General features: G+C 48.0%; 1 protein-coding gene across 1 annotated transcript in view; it reads right to left on the bottom strand.

Annotated features, from left to right (window-relative positions):
* Window positions 1-5948: 5948 nt before the first annotated feature.
* Dmbt1 (deleted in malignant brain tumors 1) overlaps window positions 5949-27358 on the bottom strand; it is a 56227-nt gene continuing 34817 nt past the window's right edge. The window contains exons 19-30 of the mRNA XM_075975204.1: window positions 26785-26814; window positions 26371-26415; window positions 25546-25696; window positions 23943-24148; window positions 19645-19674; window positions 19073-19102; window positions 18010-18160; window positions 16761-16969; window positions 15978-16162; window positions 11173-11561; window positions 8562-8833; window positions 5949-6493 (exon numbers count right to left, since the gene is read on the bottom strand). Coding sequence (XP_075831319.1) covers window positions 6327-6493; window positions 8562-8833; window positions 11173-11561; window positions 15978-16162; window positions 16761-16969; window positions 18010-18160; window positions 19073-19102; window positions 19645-19674; window positions 23943-24148; window positions 25546-25696; window positions 26371-26415; window positions 26785-26814 — 1865 coding nt within the window. The 3' untranslated portion in view covers window positions 5949-6326. The remainder of the gene's footprint in view (window positions 6494-8561; window positions 8834-11172; window positions 11562-15977; window positions 16163-16760; window positions 16970-18009; window positions 18161-19072; window positions 19103-19644; window positions 19675-23942; window positions 24149-25545; window positions 25697-26370; window positions 26416-26784; window positions 26815-27358) is intronic.

Genomic DNA, 27358 nt, shown 5'->3' with positions numbered 1-27358 from the left:
CCTGGCAGCTTGGAGATATGCGTGAGACACTGCTGAAATCTGTCTCCTCATCTTGAGCGACACTGGCCAAGCTGAAGCTTCTGGGGGTGCTACCAGGTCCCTTGGGTGGTCTAGAAAAGGAGAGTAAAGTGACAAGTTCCCATTTGCCTTTCTCAACAAGGCCCTGGGAACCAGTGCCTCCTTCTTTTTCTGTCCTGAAAGTCTCCAAGGAAGAATAACTAGTTGACTATGGTCCAGCATGGCTGGAGGAGGTTCCAGCCCTCTCTAATATATGGGCCTCACACCTGGAAGGTGAGGCAGTCTAGGAATCTCGGGACAGGCGAGTAGCTGAGACTAAAAGGCTTGCCGGCCTTCACTAGATTTCAGTGGCAGAAGCAGGGCCAGCCCCCACTTCCCTGACTGGTTTATACAAGAACTCTGGGAATGTCACTCTAGGCCATGTGTAACAGCGGAGATCTAGGAGCCCTTGGGCAACCCCTTGGGAGTGGGGCAGTTCTAATGGACAGACATGCAGCTCCGTGTATTACAAATCCCACTAGGACCCTCATGGCTCATTCCCAGGGCAGTGCCCATGGTGACAAAGTGATGTGGGAGTGATTTCTTATTAATAAAGAAACTGCCTAAACCCATTTGATAGGCCAACCCTTAGGTAGGATGAGAAAACAGAACAGAATGCTGGGAGAAAGAAGCTGAGTCAGAGAGTCGCCATGATTCTCCCACTCCAGACAGACGCAGGTTAAGATCTTTCCTGGTAAGCGCACCTCGTGGTGCTACATAGATTATTAGAAATGGGTTAAGAGGCTGAAACTAATGGGCCAGGCAGTGTTTAAAAGAATACAGTTTCCGTGTAATTATTTCGGGTAAAGCTAGTCGTGCGGGTGGCCGGGTGCCGGGGATCCAGCCCTGACGCTCCTATTACAACAACAAAGTGTTTGCTACAAGTCCTTGAGGAACAGTCCACAATACAGTGCTCCAAAGGGTTATACGTAAGGCTCTCTCACTGGGCACACATCCAGTAGAATCCAGAACATTTGTCCACATACAAGCTTAGACATGAGTATTCATAGCTGTTTGCTTACAGTAGCCTCAAAGCGGGGATAACCAAAATGCCCCTCTGATGATGGGTGGCAAAAGGAAAGTGGTAAGGGTCGTGCAATGAAGTACTTTTCAGGCGTGTGAAGGATTGGGAACTGATCAAGATCTGAGCATGAATATAGAAATGGCATGCTAAGTGAATGAAACCAGTCATGGAAGACCACACACTTTCTGCTTCTACTTATGTGTGATGCCCGTAAGAGTTCTCTCTGCACGGAAGCCCTGCCCAACCTTTTCTGCCTAGCTATAGGTCCTTCAGCTTTTTATTAGACCACCTTGGGCAGGCAAGGTGAAACAGCTGCAGCGCATCTTTTCATAACTAAACAAATGCAGCAGAAACAAGAGGAACACATCTCTACACAGTTAAAGTGATAGTCCACAGCATAAACAAATGTAACACATCTTTGCCTAGTTAAAATAATATTCCACAACACATGGCAGTGGCTGCCTGGGGAGACAAAAAGGATTGTGTTTTCTAGAAACACCCAAAAATTGAAGTTTTGATTCCTCTCGGCAAGAATGCCTGGATTAGCCTCGGTTTCTGAGGATTTCTGTGCCCCACATCTTTGTCCTGGCCACACTGTTTCTAAAACTGTCCTTAAACAGACTCATGCATCTCCCCTATGGGTCTTTCCTCCACTTCTCTATAAAACTTGAGACATCTATCTGCCCAAACCTGCCGACAGCCTCCACCCCTGTCTGGTCTCTGTGCTGACCCGAGGCTGCCCTCACTCCCCTCCCGGTGGCCTCACTTTCATTCCACAAAGATGAGTGGAAGATTTGAAGGGTGTGTTATATTAAGTAGCCTCCTCTACATGGTTCCCCTCTCTTGATCGAGAACTCCAGTTTGTCCAGTTAGCCATTCCAATCCCAGTAGTCAATGCGCCCAAACTGAGTCAAACCCTGCTTGGAAGCTAGCCCAAGAGCAATGGAGACAAGGTATAAGTGATGGCCAGGGGCCCCACCATCTATAGCAGTGACTGCTGCAGGCATGAATGTGATAATCACTGAACAATGACTCAGAGTCAAGTGTGGTGCAGAGGCAGGTGAGAAGAGCTGCTCGCCACTTGCTGCCTACCAAGAGGGAGGGCAGCTCTTAAGCAGGCCGAGCAAGGCCAGGGCAGGGAGGAACACCAGGCATCTACCTGCTGTCCGTCTGCCACCGTTGTACTCCTGTACACCCACCGGAGACTGGCTTTCTGAGACCTGCCACTGCAAGGGCTCTGCCTGTCTCTTAGAGAGTCAAAAGAACACAGTCTTCTACCTGCTGACACCCCAAGTTGAGACTTTCTCAGCTTGTTCACTCTTGGAGTTGCTACAGAGCTTGGGCAAAAAGTCACGAAGCACCTTTCAGGTCTCTCTGACAAAATATAGTAGATAGATAGATAGATAGACAGATAGATAGATAGATGATAGATAGATGATAGATAGATGACAGATAAATGGATATAGATAAATGATAGATAGATAGATAGATAGATAGATAGACAGACAGACGGATAGATAGATAGATGATAGATAGATAGATGATAGATAGATGACAGATAAACGTATATAGATAAATGATAGATAGATAGATAGATAGATAGATAGATAGATGATAGATAGATAGATGATAGATAGATAGATAGATAGATAGATAGATAGATAGATAGATAGATAGACGGATAGATATGGGAGAGGGAGGTGGAGATTAGTGCTAGTTGGTATTTCACCAAAATCTCCACAGCAGTCACAGCTGCCAAAAATCTCATCCAAAAAGTAACAATAATCAGAGGGAAGCATGCAAAATATTTCACTTGAAGAACATCCATCCTGAAGGTTTACGTGAAATTATTCCTAATGTTTTCCCTGACTTTAAACTCCACCACTTCAGCTTTCAAAAATCCAACCAACCATAAAGAACCAAAAGACACAGCTCAGATCACTGGACCATATATTAGCAACCACAGCGACAACTCCATTCTCCATGGCAACAAATAACCACAATGCCATTCTGCGTGATTATTGCTAATCTTTGATACAAACTCAGAAATCCAGGTGATGTTGACCCAAATGTCCTAAAGACTTCCTTCTCGGGGAAGATATCCATATTCCTACATAGATTAACCCACGCTGTGGTTGTACTTCTGTTTCCCCTGAGTACTCTGCAGTAATTGTAACATGAAGAGTACATGGCGTAAGACACGTGTGTAAACCCAAATGCATCCCTCCACTTCAATAAGCCTGTTACTCACCATTTGGTAAATCCTCTTCCCAGCAAGGGGCACAGCTTTTAGCTTTTAAATCAGCTATTATCGTGAAAGCCTTTTCTGTCACAGCATCTAACAATCCAATGCGCCGCCTATTAGAGGTTGTTTCGGTTATTTTTGATATTCTGTGGAGAGTGTGAGGTACCCTTTCCTGCTTAGAGGGGAAATTTCCCCTCTTTGAACCTGAAATGCTTTCAAAGAGGAGAGATATTGCCTTTCAAGAGGAATAAAGCTGCCCTCGTCTTAAGAGCCATGATGGTCTCCAAAGACTCCTAATGCGGAGAAAAGCATTAGCCACTCACATGTCCACCTTAATGAGTACTTAGCTCATAGCTGGCCAAGGTAAATGTCACACACTTAGGAATTATTTTTCTTTGTTAAAAAAAAAAAGTCTGTCTGATCTCCACACTGTCCTTCCTATCTCCGCTGATCCTGCACAACACGCGTGTGGGATGTATATATCTCTTATTACCGTTCTCGAGGTTAACACAAATCACACCTATATTTCTACTGAAGCTAGGGGACAATTACAAGCAAGTTGAAAGATTAGGACATTCTTACCTCTAATTTTTTCCCATAGAAACAATCTGGTAACCATTAAGAATTGAGTCTGAATGGTTTCCCTCAGACTAATGTGGCCCCCCGCTGGCGGGGTTATAGGACCGGGTTTAAGGGAGTGGGCCACTAGAGCAGGTCCTTTGTCCTAGTCAGTAACTATTGCTGCGGTGAAACACCAAAAGCAACTTGGGGAGGAAAGGGTTTAATTGGCTCTTAGGCTAGAGTCTGTTATCTAGGAGAACTGAGGCAGGATCCAAGAGGCACGAACCGAAGCAGAGGCCATGGAGGAACACTCCTAATTGATTTGTTACCCCTGGCCACTTAGCCTGCTCTCTGATATAGCCCAGGACCAGCTGCCTGGGAGTGGCACCACCCACAATAGACTGGGCCCTCCTGTATCAATCATTAATAAAGAAAATGCCCCAATTCTAATCGAGACATTTTCTCAGTTAAGGTTCCCTCTTCCCAGATGACCCTGGCTTGTGTCCAGTTAACAAAAAGCAAACCAAGACAGAAGGTTCTGACCCATGGTGCAGAGTGGTGGGCACACTAAGTGAAGTTGGACACATTATACCAGTGGGGATAAGCTGGAACCAGTTGACCCCTGATACCCCTGATACCCCTGATACCCCTGATACCCCAAGAGTCTGACAACTTGAAATTCGTAAACTTCCTTGGGGAAGTAAGAGTTGGCTGGGCCATTCTCCTGAAGTCTTTCTGGGAAGTCTGGGATCGGTCTAGGGACTAGAGATTCACAGACAGGCTCAGCTAAAGGAAGAAAAAGGCTTCTTCGGGTGGACGTGGCAGCTGCCTCTAAACCCAGAACTTGAGAAGGGGAAGACAGAGCAAGCTGGCGTGCTAGACTAGCAAAAGTGGGGTGCTCCAGGTTCAGTGTGAGCCCCTATCTCAATAAAGTGAGAAGCTATCAGGAAAGACACCTAATGTCAACTTTGGGTGCACACACAGGGCGGGGTCGGACTATACCCATACGCACACACCATTAGTACAGGAAAGGAGGGAGAGAGGGAGGCCCAGTAACAAGACGGCACTAATGTTGAGCTGCAGCGCCCTCTAGCCTCCACAACTGGGATGGCTAAAGGGTTACGGAGAGCTGTCTGCCTGGAAGCTCCAACCCAGAAAGATGCATGACACAGCTCAAAACAGATTTGATATTTCCTGTTCTTTTACCCACCATGTGCCTGTCATTTCATTTGAGGTGTCGCCCAAACTTGGAGTTCTATGAAGGTTCACATCTGTTCAGATCTAGCCCAGACTGAAGTCTACAGTTTGCCCACACAGAGTGATCTGTCAGGACTTTCTCCAGTGTCCCCGGGCTTGGACATGATTATGGGTGATGAAGGCCAGGAGAATGAAAACTGACAAGATATACCCTGGCCTCCTAGCTCCTCTGCATGCTGGAAGGGCTCATGGGTCCATCCCCACCCCACCCACTGCTGCTGAAACTTGCACAGTAGGTGACGGGCATGTCTCACCATCTCTGGTCAGAGCTGGCAGCTGTGGCTGAATCGCTGCTGGACTTCTCTGGCCCTCTGTCCTAGGGGTCTCACCTAACTCTAGCAACGTGTTCATAGTCGGGATCATCCCAGCAGCCGCTGGTTGGGGCCTGAGCCTGGCTCCTGGCATTGGTATTGCCAGCACAGTACCTAGGGGCTTGGGTCCCACCATCTGCGTCACTCATTCACTGCCTTCTTGGAACCCGTTTCATCCCTTTATCTTCTGTGATGACCAGTCACGCTTCTCCCCGGAGACTTTCTGCAAACAGGACTCCTGTCCTAGGCATCTGTACCCTCCTCCGAGCCCTTCCCATCCCATAGCTCTGAACGTTGCGTCATGAATGGAAAGACAAAGAGTCTGGGAGGACTGAAGATGATCATCCTCTTGAAGGTTTTGGAAGCCTTGAAGCAGAGTCCCTTCACCTTTCAGCATTTCTGTTGCCGTGTCCTCACAGCTGTCTGACGCGAGGGAAGCCAGCATGTGGGGTCTACCTCTACAGAAAATGACCAAGCAGACACTTGCCTTAAAAAAGAGTCTTTATTTAGGTTGCCTCATTATGAGGACAGACTGAGATTGATTGACACTACAGGTTGAGAAAGTTGGCTATAAAATGGGGAAGGGGAACTAGCTAGAGAAATCACTGCTGCTCCAGTGTTTGGCTCCTAGGTGTGGGGGTTGTCGACAGTGGTCTCGTTCTGCTATGTCCTTCCCAGCCTTCAGCCTGTAGACCCTGGGGGAACTTGGGCCCCACCTTTCTCCTCCGCCGTCTCAACATACTTTGCCATGCATTCATGCTAAGGGAAAACCTAGCTGCAGTGTATCCGGGTGCAAAGCATCACAGGCTCATTCCTTTTGTCTTTTCCGGGAATCTGGGCATGTGGAATCAATGTCTGGGTGCGCTTTGCTTCACATCTTAGTGCTTGGAGGTTGGCCACGGGCACCGCGTGTCTTCCTTCCCAGCGTGAAGGCAGCCACAGCTAGGACCACGGCCAGGAAGATTCCACCAAAGATGGCAGCGGTGGGATAGGCCGCCTGGGAGTTAACTGGCTTCTCCACATCCTTCACTGCCAAGTCTGTGGAAGAAAAGAGAATGTGGTGATGGAGAAGTATAGGGCACAGACCAGAGAATGGCAGAGAAGACAAGGAACTGGATGGTTCTTATCAGAACTTTTGGGTCGAGACGGATAAGGAAATGGGAGAAGGGGAAACCGAGGCTAGCCTCCACGAAGCAGCTGAGTGTTGGACTAGAGAGATTTACACACCATTGTCTTGCCGGCGAGGGGAGTTAGGGAAGGGTCTTTGCAAGACTCAGACCTGGGCTTTGGGAGAACATTCTGGATTGGGTCTGTAGATGAGAGTTGTGGCATTTAAGCCAGTTGCAAAATGGTGACAAAACCCCAGGCGAAGGGAATGCAGGACCCGAGCTACTGTGGTGACTGCAGGCATACAGGGAAAACAGACATTGGGCACCACCTGCCTCTTCACTTTGCTCACTCTCCTTTTCTACAAAGTCCCACCCCAGTGGAAGCACCAGCTATGCACAAGGTCTGCTCTGACCACACCTGTTTTTCCATTTGTTTGTTTGTTTGGTTTTGGTTTTGCCTCCTGCCATACCATAAGCCTTTGGTAAGTATTTAATAAATGAATGAATAAGAGTCTACAGTCAGCTTGCTGTAGGGACCAGCCTACTATGGGGCATGAGGACAGGAAGCTATCACAGATGATTCCCAGAGGGTGATTGATGGTGTTGCCCTGATCTAGGGGTAGGTTTGTGACAATATAATAAACCCATTTCTGCCCCTGTCACCCTACCTGATGCCAGCCTGGGTCAGAAGCCCTAGGACTCCTACCATGGGCATCTCCTGGTCAATGCCCACAACAAACAACAGAGCAGAAATCACACCCTACCACTCAGTCTAGATGGGGAGTAAAATGTCTCACTTAGTGCCAGACCCGCCCCCCCCACACCGGAAGTCAAAATCAGTTCATGCTGCCTGTATGTTCATGCCCCACCCAACTGGCGAATTCAAAACACCTGTTACTCCCTGATGCGTGAAGAGTCTAGGAATCGAATATAGAAATAAAGGGTCCAAGAATATAGAAATATAAAATTGTAAGCCCAAACATGTTTTAGAGAAAAATAACCTTTAGCAAAAGGTTATAGCAAAAATAACAAAAACCTATTAACCTTTAGCAAACACTTTCTGCCTTCAGAGCAGCCATCCTGGCAGCCACTGTGCACAGAGGTAAACCTTTAACAATTGTCTCCCGCCTCCCAGCTTCCCAGCTAGGCAGGTCCTGCAGACAAAGGTTAGCTTCTAACTATTGCCTCTAAGTGCAATACTCTGCTTGTATTCCCTCAAGTTTTAACTGTCCCCTATGTGACTCTACCGTCTGTCTTACATTCTTTCAGGAACAGTGAAAAGTGGCTGATTAGGCCACAGACTTTCACAAACATGCTAAGTTAACAGCCTATAACCAAAAGTTGTAAAACTTAAAATGTACTGTGACTTTAAACCTGGCCTCAAGGCTGTAAAAGCTCTTTGACCCACACCTGATTGTTTTTCCTGTTAAAAAGAGGCCCAACACCAGCCCCTGTTGCCATGGTTTTGAAACCACCTGCACGCTGGTTGTTGTCCCAGCTGCAGGTAAGCTTTTGAGCCCCGGGGTGATTTTTTAATATTTTTCTTTTTCTAAATAAAGTTTGCTTCTGGTTTAATAGACTACAGAGGTCTGTCCCCATTTTTTGTGCTCTCTCGGTGCCAATAATGAAGAATAATATTCCTATTAATTATGTTAACAGCAAAAACTGTAGTACATTCATTGCTTTACATTCATTCAGTGCTTTACACCAGACAAGGACCAAGGTGATTTAAGGAGCATTGTTTTAGTAAGCCCTCTTAATAGTCTTAGGAGACATTAGCCTTCTCACCTTATAGATAAGGATTCTGGGAGCTCCAGACCACAACTCTCTTGCCTAGGACCTATGTGTAACCGTGAGCCTTGGGGAAAGGCCGCGAGCAGGCCTAATTCATTGACTGGTGTGCAGTTTGAGTTGGCCAATAACACTAACAAAAATATCCCAAATTGACCAGAATCAAGGATCCCAGTGGAAGATTGGATCTGAGGGTAACCACTTACCCAGGCTCCTCTTATTTTTGTCGGAGGATTGCAACTGGATGGGTCCCAGGACAACGTCCACCTTTTCTTGGTAGGAGCCAGCGTCTCTCTTGGATCTCACCACACAGCCTCTCTGGCACCGGGAAGAGAAATCATAGGCTCTGCACACCACCAGTTTACACTTCAGATACACCGAGGGGAAGCGGTTCAAGAAGTGGAAGGAACTGAATTTGAAGCGGGCAATGCGTGGCGACGGTGAAGAGTAGCGTTGGTAAGTTTCATCTCTCACGCATCTGGAAGTAAGGAAAGGAACCAGTTAGTCTGCTGAGGCATGGGCTCCCCTCTGTGCCCTTGTTCTCTGCAGTCATCCTGCAACCTGGGCTTCCAGCACCACCACACACTCATTGTGAGGGGTGCCCATAAGTCCTAGCAGCCCAGCAGACCATCTGGTGTGACAAGCTCAGTCCAGTCGGGTAACCAGGGAAGCTCAAGTATGGAATCCAAGAGCAAGCCAGAGGCGATCAGGAAAGGAGATGGTCCCTTCTTCCCTTTTCTGGTCACTGGGCTTCAAACGGTGACATTCAGATGTAGGCTGAACATTTTCCATGCTCCCTGACCCTTGTCTCCTAGGGCCCTAGGGCCTCTCTGCTGAGCTCACACACACACACACACACACACACCCCTTGTTTCCTAGGGCCCTAGGGCCTCTCTGCTGAGTTCACACATACACACACACACACACACACACACACCCCTTGTTTCCTAGGGCCCTAGGGCCTCTCTGCTGAGCTCACACATACACACACACACACACACACACACACACACACACACAGCCTGGCCTGCCCCTGGGCAACTGCACAACAATGTTGGCAGTTCTCTCTAGGACTGGAACTCCTATATCCAGCACTTCCTCTTCCCTTGGGCACCTTGTCTCTGCTGGCGAGTGAAGGAATCTGTCAGCCAATCGACTTAAGGAATATCACTGAGAAGATGAGGCTGTCTACAGGAGACAATCCATGTGCATCTATAATAGTGAAGCTTAAGTGATGGGCGAGAGAGAAGCGAGGAACACTGCCTGGCCTTTAGAATAGAATGCTTCTTAGGAGGACTGTCCCAGGGCAGCCTGGCTGTCCGGCAAGATTAGTTCTGTGTCAATTTGCCATCTTCCTCCTTTCTCCCAGAGCTTCCTTCTTGCTTTTCCCCTCAACTTAACAGCCCTGAAATACCCAGAATTCTTTTCTGTACTGCAGCCGTATTAGCATTCCAAGGGAAAGGGTATTTGGAGGTTTGTGCAGAGGAGGAGCATTTGGGGAAGAATTGGGTAGAAGCAGGGCTAGAGGTGGGGGAACACTGCATAGGTCAGAACTTAGTGGCCCAGGTCCACCAGTCAGTTTACTTTTAGGGGCCCCTACATGGATGATGTGGTTGAGGGCCAGGGTGCAACTAGTGAGTCGCTATGCTCCAGGCCCAGTTGTCATCACAAATGGCATTGCCGCATATATGGCAGACTGTCACCATAGTCAAGGACTACTTGCTCATAGGTGAGCCATTCATGTTAGCCACCCCACTCCACTCAGACACTGCTTGGTTACTATGGAGAGCAAACGGGGTCTGGGTAAGTTTCTTCCTGCATTTGCTGTGTTTCCAAGGGGACAGTTCCAACCTGAACCCATTATACAGACTGTGCGAGAAGATGCCCATTCTCTGTTTATTGAATTGATATTCATGTTCAAAGAGTTCCTAGGATGTGAGGCTGTCTTTGACATCTCAGGTTGGTGTGAGGTTTAAGACCACTGCCCAGCCACTTACTACCAGCCCTTACTTCCCTTGACACTATGGCTTCCCATCAGAGGCAATGGCTACTCGGGTGTCTTGGCTTCTAAGCCAAGAGGTACCATTCCCACCAGCAGAGATTACACAGTGGGGGCCGGACTTGCACACCCAACATGTCAGACCTCCTCCAAGAGTACAGAAGCATCACACCTCCCCTAAAGAGCCTCCTCCAGGGACACTGGAGCAGAGGAGCCCAGTGCAACCAATCTGGTCTCCACTGAGTCAACCTCAACATGTCCTGAACCATAATGGAGAAGTGGCATTCCTAGCGGACAGAGAGTGTGAGGGCCTTTGGTGCAGTGACCTTCTAGGTCACCTGCTGGCTATGAGGTGCTCTCTGGGTCTGTCATCCTTTCTCATTTAGCCTTCCCAACATCTAATCCTTGCCACCATCTCCCACTGGCTTGCGGTACAGAAACTGATGCAGAGATCTGTGTACTTTAGTTTGGGTCTTCTCTCAAATCAGTGTGTTTCCCATGTCATGTTCATGTTCTAACCCTAAGGCTAGAGTTTATAAACGCCAGTTTATCGCCATCCAGTTGAGTGACCATTGGTGACTCATTCCTCTCTTCCCACATGCTAACAGGACATGGTGCCTAATAACCTGTCCTCTTAATCGGGAATGTAACCCGGGAAAGAGCATGAGGGGTCCTCAAAAGGCAAAAAGCCACATGTAGAAAACTATCTTAGCTCAAACTCAGCTAGCCAAAAATATACAGTCCCTGAGTGATTTTTGGCTACTTGTGTGTGAGTTATAAGGCAAAAATTTGCAACTGTGCCATCCACAAGTCCTTACCCACTCCGGATGAGATCATATGTCAAAGACGAGAAGTCATTAGGGTATGGTGAAGCCACACAGGTGTCCACAAACAAGGCCAGGGAGGAATCAGGATGGAGGATTTCAGCCTGAAGGTACAAGTTCTGGTCCAGATCCACGTAGTATGGGCTGCTGGTCACTGGATACAGGAAGGAGGAGGATGTATAAAAGGAGATGTTCACATCGAAATTGCCGTACTGGACTTCTTGGATCTCGACGGTGTTGTTGGTGATGTAGACGGTGTTGACCCAGGTGTTCTGAAGCATCTTGCAGCTCACATGGATGTGGAGGTCCTTCTTCCTCTTGATGATGCCATTCGAAACTGCTGCTTTGAGGAAATTGGAGTAGTTGATGGTCTCGTTGTCAGTCTAGCGGAGGGAAGCAGAGCAGGTCAGTCCCTGCTGCTCTGGGTTAGAGTGCGAGAGAAAGGGCTCAGAGGGACTCTCGCGGAATCACACAGAGGTGTCACCTGTCTGCCTTGTGGCTGCTGATACCTAGGATGGATGTCAGCTTAACCAGCCAGATGTCCCCCACACCCCCTCATTCTCTAGCACATGGTGGCTCAGGCCATGATAATCTGTACTTGTTGCTCTTCCTTGTGGCAAAATGGGGATGTCTGCACAGCCCTTGATCTGCAGTGTCTCTGACCAAGCTCAGACTCCGTGGTTCAGGATTCAGAGCAGGATGTACTGAGTCTATTCTCGCTGTCACTGGGTTCTCAGAGCAATTGGTTTCATACTCATGAGAGGGTCCTGGTATTATCAGAGTAGAATGTTTTCTATTTTGAGTGACTGGTGGCTTCTTCAGTGTGGTGATGGACACAGGAGCCACGAGAACCACAGTTACAATTGAAGCAGGTCTTGACCCCTGAGGATGAGACTTCCCAGAACCTCAGGTGAGCAACTAAATAATGCCGTTCCTGCTTCAACTCATTGTACTATAGAGCTATTTACCACTGTGATTTTCACGGAGCAGTTACTCATAAGGAAGCCATTGGCTAGTGACATGTAATGTGTCTACTATCTCTGAGAGCTGCCGTGCCAGGAACCTTACGCCTGGGGCCTGTGAGCATCTTAAGGAAAGGGTGATGTCTAAACATGTCTCTCTCTGTTCTCTTGGTATAGCAACAGCAGCAATAGCATCTGAAAGGATCTATGAAGCAATTGAAAGGAATGAAGCCAGTGGCCCGGAAGTACTTTAATAGAGGGTGTGGCAAGAAGGCAAAGACCTAATGGCCAAGAGGAAACCCATGGACAGTGATTCCTGGAAGCACCATGTTGGTGACTGTCTGGCTCCAAGTAAGGAAAGCACAGGGACACCTTCACCAGACTGGGGCTGTGAGCTCTTCACAGCCTGGGTGCTGCGATGCACTTCTCCCAGTCCCGTGCCAGGAGCCCTGCATGCCATATGGGCTGGAGAATTCTACCATGGTGACACGGACAGTGTCAGGAATTTAAAGCAACTGTGCTCTTAACAGTGGGGAAAAGGGCAGGGCATGGCAGGCCAGAGTAGACATAAACAGACAGACAGACAGAGACAGACAGACAGAGAAAGTGAGCTTTCCACTATAGTCATGTGAACTGTGAAGGGTGAAATTCTATCTTAACTGATTGGGACCTGCAAAAGCTCCCTTGTGTTTCCAGCACTTCTACAGCTTAAATATGATTTTCTTTCAGAAGAGAGAGCCTTCCCCTTTTTGTCTATCGTTGAGAACTCTATTTTGCATGTGTTCCTTTCAGAAAACATTACCATGAGATAAGAGCTTTTGGAAAACCTCTTTGACCCTCTGCTCATCTTTTCTAATCTGGTCTCTCTCACCTCAGGCTGGCCGGAGCCTAGGGCAGGGCCAGTCTGTGTGGCAGAGCACATCAGAGCCTGCTCTCCAGACCCAGGTCTGGGGAAGAACCGCAGAAGGGACTCCATGCTCTTCATGACGTCAGCGGAATCACATTGTATTTCTCCTCTAAATTCTCTAAGCAGATGAAACATTTGTATTCTGGTACCAATGGTGTTATAAACCACATGGGTCTTTCAAACTCTGTATAACATGAGTGTAGTCACAAAGTCCATGTTCTCCTCTTTGACAGGGCTCCATTCGGAACCTGCCCTGAACAGCAAACATGGAGTGTGACCTTACTTCCTGCTCTGAGGGAGCCATCCTAACTCTAGATTAAAACTCTTGCTTAGGCCTCTACCCAGGGAGAAAGGCAGCCAAAGTGACAGAAAGTCCTGGACATGAGTCAACTATGCTCTCAGAGAGACCTGTGCTCTCACTGCCCTGGAATGCCTTTTTCTGGGAGAAAGCTCATCTATTCCATGATGCCAGCCAATAGTAGGTGTGGCCGGCTGGCCAAGTCATGAACAACTCCCGCTACAGAGCACACGGACTCCAAAGCTCATGAGCTGGTAGCCCTGGGCATGGGGCTCAGCTTCTCTAAGCCTTTATCTCCTGTGAGTAAGTGGAGGATCACATCCTGGGACTTTTAAATCTCCGGTAGAAGTCTTAATTCGGTGCCTGGCATACATAATAGCTGTTGGCACTACTATAAAGTCTTGGGCTCCGTACCAGGACACCAAGGATGGCAAAGACTAATAAAACTATCCCTGCCTCTAAAGCATTCAGTTAGGCAGGCGATGCGGCTGTTTCAAAAGAGGAGAAACCGGATTGCAGCATGTGCTACCCAGGTTCACTCAAGTCAAAAGAGGCAGGGCTGGCAGGCTGTTGAGATGCCCGTAGCCGTCTATGAAGCACCACCAGTGAGCTGCTGAGATAAACGATCCTCCAGGCTCCACATCTGGAAAAAGGATCAGTAGTTGCCTTGGGTGGGCTGACTCTCAAGCAGCAAGTTTACAGAGCAAAATACAAAAACTGGGTCAGAGAAGCCACCTCCTTGGCCTGGTTGATACACATTCCTCCCCCAAGGAGCTTGTCTCACTCACCAAATTCCTCTCAGAGGGAACTCTTGGGTGTAGAGTCTTACCAAGAGATCTGGGTGACCAGGCCCTCACACACAACCATATGTGACCAAGACCCACCTGGTAGACTAAGGTTCTGCTTCCTCTCTGGGGTAACTGCGTGTCGGAGGACTGAGAAGGAGTTCCTCCTTAGTACTACACCCAGGGCCTAACATGTAGAAAATGCTTATCCTGGGTCTGGTGCATGAACATGACCCTGAATATGCACAGACATCTGAACGTGCATGTCCTGTATATTCATCGGTAGTAAGACACGCCCCTTTGCCATGGTCTAAGCATCTCCATCCTGCCTCCAAAGTCACATCGTCCAACCTAGAAACAGGTCACCCACGATGGCCTTTTACCCATTGCACAGGCATTCCCTTTTGCTAAATTTAGTATGAATGGACATCTCTAATAGTAATATACATATCTCTTTTTTATTTTTTTACGAGACTCTTCTGTGTCTGGCTCCTGTTCCTCAGCAGAATGTTTCTTAGATCTGTGACTTCTGAAGTCAGTCCTGCCCCCATCTGGGACTAAGTGGCCTTGGGCAATGGACTTGACCTCTCTTAATTCAGTTTCCTCACTTTAAAGTGGGGTGGCAATACAAAAATACTTAAGAATTTAGCATGGCGGTGCAAGTCTTTAATCCCAGCACTCAACAAGCAGAGGTCGGCAGATCTCTCGGAGTTCAAAGCCAGTCTGCTCTACAGAACCAGCAAGAACTACTTGGTGTACTTGTTTCAAAAAAAAATAATAAGATAAAAAAAGATTTGGGGAGTGTGGCCCAGACTCATCACGGCATCTTCCACTGATAGGGTGACAATGGTCCCAGTCTGCCCATGACTGGTGTCTGAGTTATGGAATAGTCTGTGCTAAAATCTTCCTGGTCTCAGGCAAACTCAGACAGGTAACCACTTTGTTAGTCATGTCCAACACGTGATGATCCATGGGCTGCGTTTCTCACAACACTGAGGGAGGTACACGCTTCTGTAAGTCTACGCGCAGTAGCCCAGCATGAATTTTGTAGATGACATTGTCACAGTACAAGGTCACAAGGCTGGCTGCCCCTGCTGTTGGCCACTCCAGAAATGGCAACTGTGGCAACCAAATGAGTGTGAACCATGGCAGTGCCTTGGCCTTCTCAGAGCCATGGCCATGTGTTTGTTGCTGTAGAACTCAGGGAAGTAGTGTGTTTGCATCTTTGACTTAGGGCACTTCTGCTTCTTTCTCCCATCTCAAAAGAAACTGTAGAAGCCCCAGATACTGCAAAATCCATCCTGGGATGTGTGTGAGTGGAGTCCTGCTGGATGCTCTCTCTGCTGGCCACACTGTGGAAATGCTCGGCTTCCCCCTTTGGCCTCCTCATCCCTCCTATCTGCAAGCAGCTGTGGCTACCATACTACCATACCAAAGGCCCCGTCTCTCTTCACATGAATCATGTTCTGACTATACCACAGCCATAACTTCTAGATCCCCAGGGTTCTAGACGCACTACATATGACCTTGTAATAAATCACGCTCAGGGCTGGTGGGATGACTCAGTGGGTAACGGCACTTGTGGCCAAGGCTAACAGGTTTAATTCTATTCCCAGGGCTCACATGGTAGAAGAAAAGTATCAGCTCCCATAAGTTGTCTTTTGACCTCCACATGCATGCAAAGGTTTGCTAACACACACACAAACACACACACACACACACACACACACAGAGAGAGAGAGAGAGAGAGAGAGAGAGAGAGAGAGAGAGAGAGAGAGAGAGAGAGAGAGAGAGTAAATTTTTGAAAACAGAAAGCATGCTCAATGGAGTGGGTGGTGCCGGCTTACCTGTTTGGTAGTGCCACAGCCCGTGTAGGGAATTGTGAATATGACCTGCCTCTGTGTTATCTGGGACCGACACTGGTAACTTGAATTCCAACCAGGAATGACAAGCTCTCCGGCAGAATAGCCCATGGACTGAAGGTAGCTCCTGCTCACACTGGCTCGCATGTGATTTGACAAACAGAGGAGACCTGAAGGACAGAGCAGAGGGTGCCCTGAGTCAGGATTCCAAACCCCATGACCTTCATAAGGGTCTTTCCCAAGGTACACAGTTGGAGATGGCTGACACACAGGGTCCACACAGGGTCCACACGTGAGACAGATGCTCACAACGAAGTCACTTGCTATTGAGGACACCACCTTACACCTTCTTATTTTTTTTTTTTTTTGAGACAGGGTTTCTCTGTAGCTTTGGAGCCTGTCCTGGAACTAGCTCTTGTAGACCAGGCTGGCCTCAAACTCACAGAGATCCACCTGTCTCTGCCTCCCGAGTGCTGGGATTAAAGGCGTGCGCCACCACTGCCCAGCTACCTTCTTATTCTTTGCCACCATGCTAAGTTCAGCATAACTCTCAATGGTGCTAGCCCTTGACCCTCTTTTGTACATCCAGAGTCCCAAGACTCACTGTACACAGCCTCTCTCAATAGGCAATATAGGAAATCAACCATAGGGGCCACAATGTGGGTGCTATAACTTTTCTATGTTATAATCCCAGGACAATGCAGGAGCAGAAGGCTCTCAGGGATGTCCCCAGTCCCAACACGCCTTTGCCGTGACAAGGGAACTTACTGGTGATGTTATTGGCAAAGTCCGAGTAGTACTCAGCCTGGAACCCTCTCCGGGTAATAATGTGGTCACTGATGAAGCGCACTGACATGAAGTTGGATGTGGACGTGAACGAGCCCAGGGCCCCATCACAAACGCGAGCAATGAGAGGAGAACTGTGGTGGGGGCCATCGAAGATCTCAATATAGTCGTAGCTGCAGCCCCCCTCAAGCCTGAAGAGACAAAACAAGCAGTTACGTCTCTACTGTCCAGACTTGGATGAGGACTCAATCCTCACAGAAACACGGGCCAAGGCCATTATTTGAAAGAACAGATGAGTTCCTTAAACCCAGGGGCAATTCATCCTGCCAAGACCACTATGCCTTGTCTTCAAAATGCCATCTAAGGTCACTTGTATGAGGTCTACAGTCCCTCTCCCTGAGAAAGGTCGTCAGAGAACACCTTGATTGGTCCTTTCAAAGTGCTCCCAGGTCCCTTCCAGAATAAAACAACTACCAATGGATGCAGCGTGACAGAGATGACTGGTGAAAGAAAGAAACACGGGACCTCCCTCATGCTCAGGTTTCTCATCTGCTAAGACGAACGCAGTGCGCTATACATACTGAAGGGAGGTCCAAATGGGTCTCCGTGTAGGAAAAAAATAATTCCCGAAAAGTCCCAAGCAGTGGGCCCCGTCGCTAGGGTGGTAGAGAATACAGGTCCCAGTTTTTTGGCCAGTTGAGCCACTTGCCTCCCAGATGAAGTGTATGTTACTAAGCTTTTGGAGACACCTCCTCCACCCAAGGACATTTTTGTTTGTCAGTCTATGAGTGGCCGGAACTTTACATAAGCGTTGGTAAGGCGAGCACCCTGGCTCCTGAGGACTCGCAGAAAGGACGGGGTCGATGAGGAAAGGGCTACCCTGAACAGGTGGGCTTGTATATTGTGCTCCCAAGACTAGCATTGCCTAGCCGTAAATTTCCCTCCCACTGCAAACAATTCCCAGCATTCCCACATTTGCCGGTGACCCCCTGATGAGCAAAATGAGCAAAGCAGACATTCTAACCCTTCTTCTGGCTGAGGCTTAGGAGAGTGGCATCCCATGGCTGTGCATTAAATGCAGGACAACACGGGAACTTCAAGTCAGAAGGTTTTCAAATTCCTGTGTGCTTGCTCCCACTTCATCCTCCATGGCCTGCTCTCCATATCAAAACTAGAGCCCTTATTTTAAATGAATTTCCCCCCCTAACATCTGCTCTGCACCCACACTTACTGGACATCTCTGAAGACCAGAGTCACACGGTAGTTGTTCGGGACCTCAATGTTCCACACACATCTGGCATTGTTAGGATAGTTCGCGGGGTAGAATGGACTGGAAAAGTTCCCAAAGGGTTGGGTCAGGAAACCTCCGCAGGTGTAGTTGACTGGAAGGAAAGAGTGGAAACGCTGATGACCCCAGATTACAACACACGGCTGTCTGGCAGGAGGAAGAATGTTTGACACAGTATCCAAGGGAGGAGCCCCAATCACAGTCAGCCTAGCCCTTGCACATGCACTGAAGCCTAGGGGCCTGTTCGTGTGTGTGTGTGTGTGTGTGTGTGTGTGTGTGATGTAACATTCATTGGTAGTTGGGTGCGTTTTGAGGCAAGGTCTCCCATTGAAACTGGAGTCCACTGGTTAAGCTAGTAAACCCTTGCTTTCCCTGGCTGGCAGACAATGGTGGGGAATAGGCCACTTGAACCTGTGCAGGGTTCATGGACTCTGGATACAAAGGGATTCTTAGCCCCTATCTCGGGGTTTTTTCCAAGGATGTTTGGATTTGCTGGTGAGGGTCTGGACCTCTCTGATGAACAGAGACATCTAGAGCAAGGATCATGGCTCTACAGCCATGTCTACCTATCCTGATTCATGGAGTCCAGGGCTACAGCCTTCTTGCAGAGATAGCATTATGGTTTAGATGGGAAATGCCCACCAACAAGCTTACTACTGAAGACTTGGAGACCAACTCTTGAATTCAGTCCTGTGATTGGATGCTGAGTGCATTGAACAGATTTATAGATTAATCACTTGACTCAGTAATTGGGTCATGGGTCAGGTTGAATAGAGCAGGTCACTGGAGTGTGCCCTATAAAGACCTTAGCCCTAGTGTCTCTCCCTCCACATATTCTTTCTCTCTCTCTCTCTCTCTCTCTCTCTCTCTCTCTCTCTCTCTCTCTCTCTCTCATCTTTGCTCCACCCCACATTTCAAGCAAGGCCAAGAATGTGCACCCCTCTCTCCAGCCTGTTGGTTAGAGCACTGGGGAGGCTAGCGCTTTAGCTTGATCTAAAATACATACCATAGTAAGGAGTTGTTGTGGTCCACCAAGCTAGAGAGGAAAACAAAGCTGCATTAGAGTGAGGAAGTGGGAATCAAGGCTGAAACTCACTGTAGCTGGACATGGAGTGCAGGGACCAGGGAGTCACTGTGGCTGGGAGAAAAGAACCCATAGAGAGCCAGGAATGCCCTCGACCACGCGTGTGGGTGCCCATCACAGGGATAGCAAGCTGGCCCAGACCCCACTGACAGTTTTAAATCTCTCCTAAATGATTCTGTAAGAAGTCTCACTTGTTTCCAGCACACAACTCATGGACAAGACCAAGCTCTGCCCAGGATAGATCCTAAGAGCACCAGGAAAGACTGCTTAGTGACACAGATGAAGTACTGCAACTTTCTCACTCCACTGGCCAGACAGGAGGAAGGTGTGATCTCCTCAGAAACTGCCTTTCTACTTTACAGAGAACAGAAAGTTCTGGGGAAGCAATAGTGCGGTAGAATCCAACCACTGCAGTAGAATGGAGCTAGGGCCTGGTATTGCCAGCAAAGCAGAGGAAGAGGGACACACGGGACTTAAACGACAGCTGGACTCACCTGGACTGGGAGTGGTTGTTGGCTCAGAAGCTGTGAAAACAAGAAGAAGATGTTAAATGCCCTGATAAGAAGGTGACTCATCTGACCTGAGTGAATGGACACTGGGCAGAATCTGCATTAACCTGTGCTCATCCCCTGCCTCAGACTAGGGATTGGTAGCCATCTATAACTCCCAGGAAGATGTTCCTTGTGAGGGTCACTTAGTATTCCACTATCTGGTCCTCCACAAGGTGAGAAATGTATCTGGTGACAGTCTGAACTTTGCAATTCATAGCTGTCCAGTAATTCACATGCTATGTGGCCTTGTCTAGGTCCAGTCTTTACACAGAACCAGCTAGGCCTGGGGGTTAGTGTTAGCAGGTGGTGGGTGTGGGGTCCAGAGAAATACAAGGAATTGTCATCATGTACACAGATAGCCCTCTCTTATCCTAAAAATACCTGAGCATAAACAAACACTCATTCAGAAAGCCTTGTGAATGGGTGTGGACAGAGAACACTTTGAACTGGAGGATGCTCAATGACATAGGATCTTCCTCACTCTCTTGACTGCATCTCCTTCTCTCCCCCACTGAACTCAACCATGGGAGAAGAAACAGTGAAGCCAGCAAGTTTCTCCTCTATTCTTCTACCCAGTGATGTGCTAAAGAGACTGATGTCCCTTAGGTTTGGGTCACCAGTGACCATTTCCACAGCAAGCCTTATTTAAAGGGGTAAAAATAACTCCCAGTGAAGAATTAAGGCAGCTTCAACAAATAGGAAAAGCCATTTTACTACATTCATTGAGTAGTAAGACCCAAACATAGGAAGGACTTTCCTCCAGGAAAAAGACGGCAGAGGTTCACCCAACTCACATGAGCAGATGACTCCCGCATCTTCAGAATGTCCACAGTTATGCACACGCCAGCCGGGGTGAGGGCAGCGCCACAGGTAAGACTCATACCCTGAGCAGGACACATCATCTAGAAGTATGGACCCTGAGCCCTGACCAAACTGAGCGCTTCCTGGGGCAGACAGAGCCGGGCCACAGCCAAGCTGTCTGCATACCACATTGGCATCATTGATGTCCCAGAAATCATCACACACGGTGCCCCAAGAGCCTTCGTACAGGATCTCCACTCGACCCTGACAGCGGTTCATTCCGTTTACCAGCCTCAGTACCAATGAAGACTCATTTACTAAGAAACAAACAAAAAAGGCATTAAGTAAGCAACATCGAAACAGCCTCAGACATTCCCTGTACTCATGGAGAAAGGTTCCCTTGAGCCTCTGATTTCACCCCTGGCAGATGATGGTGACCATATCCCTTGGAACAGTGGTGCAGAGTTTCTGTAGCCTGGACATAAAGAGATCTTCGGGCATAATTAATACCTATCCCAGGGCTTATTCGTGTAGCCTACGTGTTTGCTGGTATGGGCTTCCATCTCTCTGGAGAATAGAGAAGTTCTAGAGGAAACACTGCACCTATTTCTACCTGTGCTGGTTGACACAGTCCAGGGTCCCAGTCTTCCTGCAATGCCGTGGTGCTTTGAGTGGAAGAGAAAGTGTAAACTAATGGATACTTATTAAAAAACTGAGGTCCCGCTCATGGTCCAGCCCCATGATAGGATCCTGAAGGCTCTCACCAAATCCCTTAACTGATTCTGAGATGGATTAGACAGGAGATGGATTTGGGGAACATAGTGGATCACTGGGGATGTCCCAGGAAAGATGTACCCTCTTCCTAATTATTTTCTTTCTCCTATCCTTCCTGAGCTGTGCTCCACCACAGACTTCAAGAAGATCCCAGAATTACTGCTTCTCTCCAACCTCTTGGCTGAAGAGCTTAAAGCTCTGCTTCGATCTCATCTCGGACTTACCGTAGGAAGGACTTGTTGTATTCCACCAATCTAGAGAGGGAAACAAAGCTGGATTAGAAGGAAGGCCTGTGCAACAAAGCTTGGCCAAGCAGAAAACATTGCACACAGAAGCACAGTGACAGAGAAAAGGAGCTCTTTCTATGCTCTCGTGTGTCCACCAAAAAGAAGGTGAGGTGGCCCTGGACCCACGGCAACTGTAATTTTCTCCTGAATGACAACTGCTTCTTAAAGAATCAGGCCATTTATACCTGAGGCATAGGATGGGGAGAGCCTCTGCTATCCCATGCCATTTGACACTTGCAAAACATAGCACTTTCTAGACAAATAGCACAGGAAAAGAATTCCAAAGCAAATGACATTCTCAAAACAGTGAAGCCTAGCAAGGTGGATTAAGGGCTTAGTTATATCACTAAGACAAGCGGAGAGTGTAGCTTTTAGCTCAACAAAGTCAGGGGTAAGGAGACAAGTCCAGTTCTTACACTGGACCACTTTGGGCTTCACAGGACAGCCCCACCCACACTAGACATGAGGCACAGGCCTGGAGGGCTTTATATTCACAAACACAGACTCTATCCCTCTCTGAAGACCAGAGCCACATGGTAGTTGTTTGGGACCTCAGCATTCCACACATATCTGGCATTGTTAGGGTTCCTGGGTTAGAATGGACTGGAAAAGTTCCCAAAGGGTTGGGTCAGGAAACCTCTGCAAGTATAGTTTGCTGTAAGGAAAGAGTGGAAACGCTGGTGACCCCAGAACACAGCACACGGCTGCCTGGCAGGAGGAGGAATGTTTGACACAGTGTCCAAGGGAGGAGCCCCAATCACAGTCAGCCTAGCCCTGGCACATGCACTGAAGCCTAGGCGTCTGTTCGTGTGTGTGTGTGTGTGTGTGTGTGTGTGTGTATGTGTGTGTGTGTGTGTGTGTGTGTGTATGTGTGTGTGTGTGTGATGTAATATTCATTGGTAGTTGGGTGAGTATACATAGCTGAGAGGTGTGTTTTGAGGCAAGGACTCACATTGAACCTGGAGCCCACTGGTTAAGCTAGTAAACCCTTGCTTTCACTGATGACAGACAATGGGGGGGGGGGAATAGACCACTTGGACCTGTTCAGGGTTCATAGACTCTGGATGCAAAGGGATTCTTAGCCCCTATCTTGGCTATCTTGGGTTTTTTTCCAAGGATGTTTGGATTTGCTGGTGAGGGTCTGGACCTCTCTGATGAATGGAGCAAGGATCATGATTCTACAGCTATGTCTACCTATCCTGATTCATGGAGTCCAGGGCTACAGCCTTCTTGCAGAGATAGCATTATGGTTTAGATGGGAAATGCCCACCAACAAGCTCACTACTGAAGACTTGGAGACCAACTCTTGAATTCAGTCCTGTGATTGGATGCTGAGTGCATTGAACAGATTTATAGATTAATCACTTGACTCAGTAATTGGGTCATGGGTCAGGTTGAATAGAGCAGGTCACTGGAGTGTGCCCTAGAAAGACCTTAGCCCTAGTGTCTCTCCCTCCACATATTCTTTCTCTCTCTCTCTCTCTCTCTCTCTCTCTCTCTCTCTCTCTCTCTCTCTCTCTCTTCTTTTTCTCTCTCTCTCATCTTTGCTCCACCCCACATTTCAAGCAAGGCCAAGAATGTGCACCCCTCTCTCCAGCCTGTTGGTTAGAGCACTGGGGAGGCTAGCGCTTTAGCTTTATCTAAAATACATACCATAGTAAGGAGTTGTTGTGGTCCACCAAGCTAGAGAGGAAAACAAAGCTGCATTAGAGTGAGGAAGTGGGAATCAAGGCTGAAACTCACTGTAGCTGAACATGGAGTGCAGGGACCAGGGAGTCACTGTGGCTGGGAGAAAAGAACCCATAGAGAGCCAGGAATGCCCTCGACCACGCGTGTGGGTGCCCATCACAGGGATAGCAAGCTGGCCAACTGACAGCTTTAAATCTCCCCTAAATCAGTTGTCCCCAGCACACAATTCAAGGACAAGACCAAGCTCTGTCCGGGATAGATCCTAACAGCACCTGAAAAGCTTAGTGATACAGATTAAGTTCTGTCCAACTTCATATGCCCCCATCTATCCTTCTTTAGACAGAACACGGGCAGTGTCCCCCACTTGGTAAGGTTCACAAAGCTCCAAGCCTGCTGTCACCCCACTCCTGACTCTCACTTCGAACTATCTGTTGAAGAATCACCTTAGACCTTTCTATTTTCTTATGATGACACCGAAGCCAGTGTTCCTCCCATCAGCCAGTGCTGGCCGTCAACCATATTTCTGTCAGTCAGAGCCCCAAGACCTGCTGCACACAGTCCCTCTCCATAGGAAGCAAGCAGACGACCCAGGGAGGCCATGTTATTGCTTATGTCACAAATTCAGGAAAGCTGAGGACCAGAAGGTACCACCAAACCCAAATGGACATTCATTCTCACGAGGAAACTCACTGGTGGAAGGGACGTAGACAGAGACGTAGCTAGCCTGGAACCCTGTCCTGGTGACACTGCCATCAGTGATGAAGACTACAGACATGAAGTTCCGTGTGGAGGTGAAAGTTCCACGGGCCCCATCACAAACGCGAGCAATGAGAGAAGAATTGTATTCAGGGCCATCAAAAAGCAGGATGTAGTCAAAGCTGCAGCCTCCTTCCAGCCTAAGAAGACAGAATAGACAGTTAGCTACTCTGTGTCTGGAATGTGATGTGGGGATTCACTGTGCTGATAACAGTGACAAAATATATCATCTGAAAGAGTAGATGGCTTCCTGAAATCTTAAAGAGAATTCATCTGTCTTCCCAAGACTGTCTTGCTTGGTCTGCAATCTGCCATTGGGGGTCAGAACGTAATCTATAATACGTCTTCATTAAAGTCTTTTATACAGACAAAGAAAGGTCACCTGACAAAAATATAATTTGTTGCTTCAAGGTGTAACCAGTTTTATTCAGGATGACACAATCTCTGATAAATAAAAGCATTAGAAAAAATAGCAGGACCTGGATAAATAGCTCAGTGGTTGAATTCATTGTTAAGTTCTCTTCCAAAGGACCAGGGTTTGATTCCCGGCATATACAAAGGAGTTCTTAATCAACTATCATTCCATATCCAATGAACTAAACACCCTCCTCTGACCTCTGTGGACACCAGGCAAGCATGCAGTTCACAGACATACATACAGATAAATCACTCAAACACAGAAAGTCATAAATCATATAAAACAAAACACAAAAATCACAATATAAATCATTGGACCTCTCTAACTTTCAAGCTTCTCGTCTACAGTAAGGAACACTGCATTCCGTGGCCACTGAAAATGGGTTATGGTGTCGCCAAGATGAAGCAGAGAATATTAAGGGTGTCTTTGTATGTAGGCCCTGGTGGGCTTCAGGGGCATCCTTCGTATTGGTCTAGGAGAGACACTGATACAGTGCTTATGTGGTACCAGAGCAGAGACTTCCAAGGCCACTACAGACAGCACCCAAAGAGGACCTGGAAACACAGCTCTGTCCAGAAGTATTGGGACACACACACACACACACACACACCTCATTGGAAGTGCACTTGCGCCTTCCCCCTGGGGCCTCATGAAATGAGAGAGAGAGACAGAGAGAGAGAGAGACAGAGAGAGAGAGAGAGCGCGAGCGCTGTGAGGGCATCTTTGCACTCAACAGGTGGTCTTATTAGCAACACTGTCCCGTTGTATCCCCAAGAATGACATTACCTAAGCCCAGAACTGGCCCTTTCAAAGAGTAGTACTTCCAAGTATTTCTACATTCTCTGGTGACATGAGAAAAGTAGGTGTTCTAGTCCCTTCTTCGGACTGGGACTTAGGAGAGTGGCATCCCATGGGCACCCAGCAAATTAAGAACAAGACTGGGACTTGAACCAGAGTGTCTTCAACTTCTTGTACTTTTACACCTGTTAAAGCCTCCATGGCTACTCTCATGCCAAGTCAAAAGTGAACCCCCTTTTTAAAAGCCACCTTGACTATCACTCCCATGAATACACAGGCACCCCACACTCTCTCTAACGTCTGTTCTGTACCCATACTTACTGCACATCCATGAAGTCTAGAGACACGTAGTTGTTGGTTGGGACCAAAATGTTCCACACACATCTGGCGTAATTGGGATAATTGCTGGGATAGAATGGACTAGAAATGATACCAGAGTACCCAGTCAGGAAACCTCCGCAGGTATAGTTTACTGTAAGGAAAGAGTGGAAATGCTGATGAACCCCTAGATCACAGCACACGGCTGCCTGGCAAGAGGAGGAATGTTTGACACAGTATCCAACCGAGGAACCCAATAAGAAGTAACATAAATCTGGCCAACCCTGAAGATATGGAGGACACCCTTCTACGTGTCTTTCTTTGTGGAGGTAGGTGCAGGTTGGTCAGTGGATGGGGGACAGGAATGGTAGTCTTGGGGAAGTTCCATCAAAGCCACTGTGAGGTGTCTCCCTATACTTATGTCTCTCTAGTGGGCAGATAATGGTCAGTATGAGATCTCTTGGACCAGTTGTGCAGAATTGTTGTCCCCTGGACATAAAGAGATCACCAGGAGACCTACTAATGAGTCCGACCACAGGAGTCCAACCCCAAGCCCCAGGAGGGCCTTACTAAATCTGGTCATTGATTCAGCGATGGACTAAACAGGAGATGGATTTAGGGGACAGAGTGGATCACTGGGGAGGCACACGGGAAAGATAAGCTCTCTTCCTAATTCCTTTCCTTCTTCTGGGCTTCTGAGTTGTGCTCCACCACAGATGCCAGAATCCCTGTCTCTCTCCAACCTCTTGGTTGAAGGGTTTAAAGCTATGCTTTGGTCTCCCCGACACACACACACACACACACACACACACATACACACACACTTACCAGTGTCAGGAGTTTCAGTAAACCAATCTGGAGAGGAAAACAAAGCTGAATTAGAAGGAAGGCCTGAGCATCAAAGTTGGGTCAAGTAGAAAACATGGGACACAGAAGCACTGGGTGGGGAAAAAGAAAGTCCTTTCCCTGAGAGCATGGACATGTTCGCTTGTGCCCCTCCAATTGAGGGTAGCAAATGATTTCCTCTGGATAATGAAGCCTAGTATAATGGAGTAAGTGCTGTAACTTAGCTATGCCACTGGGACAATGAGAGGGCAGCTTTTGCCTCACCAGTAATTACCATTCTACTTTATGGAGAATGCTGGAGGATCTGGGGGAGACAGAATACTGAAGCCGTTTCTAAAATGGTGAGCAGAACAGGGACAGTGGGAAACACAAGCACTGAGGGAGAGCGGGACTCACCAGCAATAGTCGGGTATGCCGATGTCTCAGCTGTGAGAAAAAGAAGCCATGTCAGAGGCCTTGAACAGAAGGTGCCTAGCCTGGCCCTGGGTTCATGACACAGAACAGACCAGACACTGGCATGTTCTCATCTGCTGCCTCAGAGCAGTGAGAGCTAGTCATCTAAGCAGTCAGGAAGAGGCTACCCATGGGGTCATAAGAGCCCACAGTCTGATCCCACCAAAGGTGAGGTATAGGTCAGGATGTGTTGACAGTGTCTGTCCAGTGAGTCAGGGGTACCTGGCAGGTCCTGTTATTACACTGGACTCCTCAGGCCTCCCAGGATAGCCCAGCCCATGCTGGACTTGAAGCACAGGGCTGCACTGCTTTTTACTCATGAACATAGACTCTATCCCAGGACCCAAAAAAACTGGGCACAGGCACACACCATTACCAAAGCCCAACGGGGAACTTGAACTTAGGGTGCTTTGATGGGGAGCCAGAAACGGGATTTAAACAAGTGAAATGATTTGTCAAATGATCATTTTCCCATGAAGTAAAGCAACTCCATAGTCAAAGACCAGCAGTGTCATGA

Source organism: Microtus pennsylvanicus, chromosome 5 (genome assembly GCF_037038515.1).
Source record: "Microtus pennsylvanicus isolate mMicPen1 chromosome 5, mMicPen1.hap1, whole genome shotgun sequence".
In the NCBI taxonomy this organism is placed as follows: domain Eukaryota; kingdom Metazoa; phylum Chordata; class Mammalia; order Rodentia; family Cricetidae; genus Microtus; species Microtus pennsylvanicus.
Note: the sequence above shows the minus strand (reverse complement) of the source record. Positions and strands in the feature narration are given on the sequence as shown.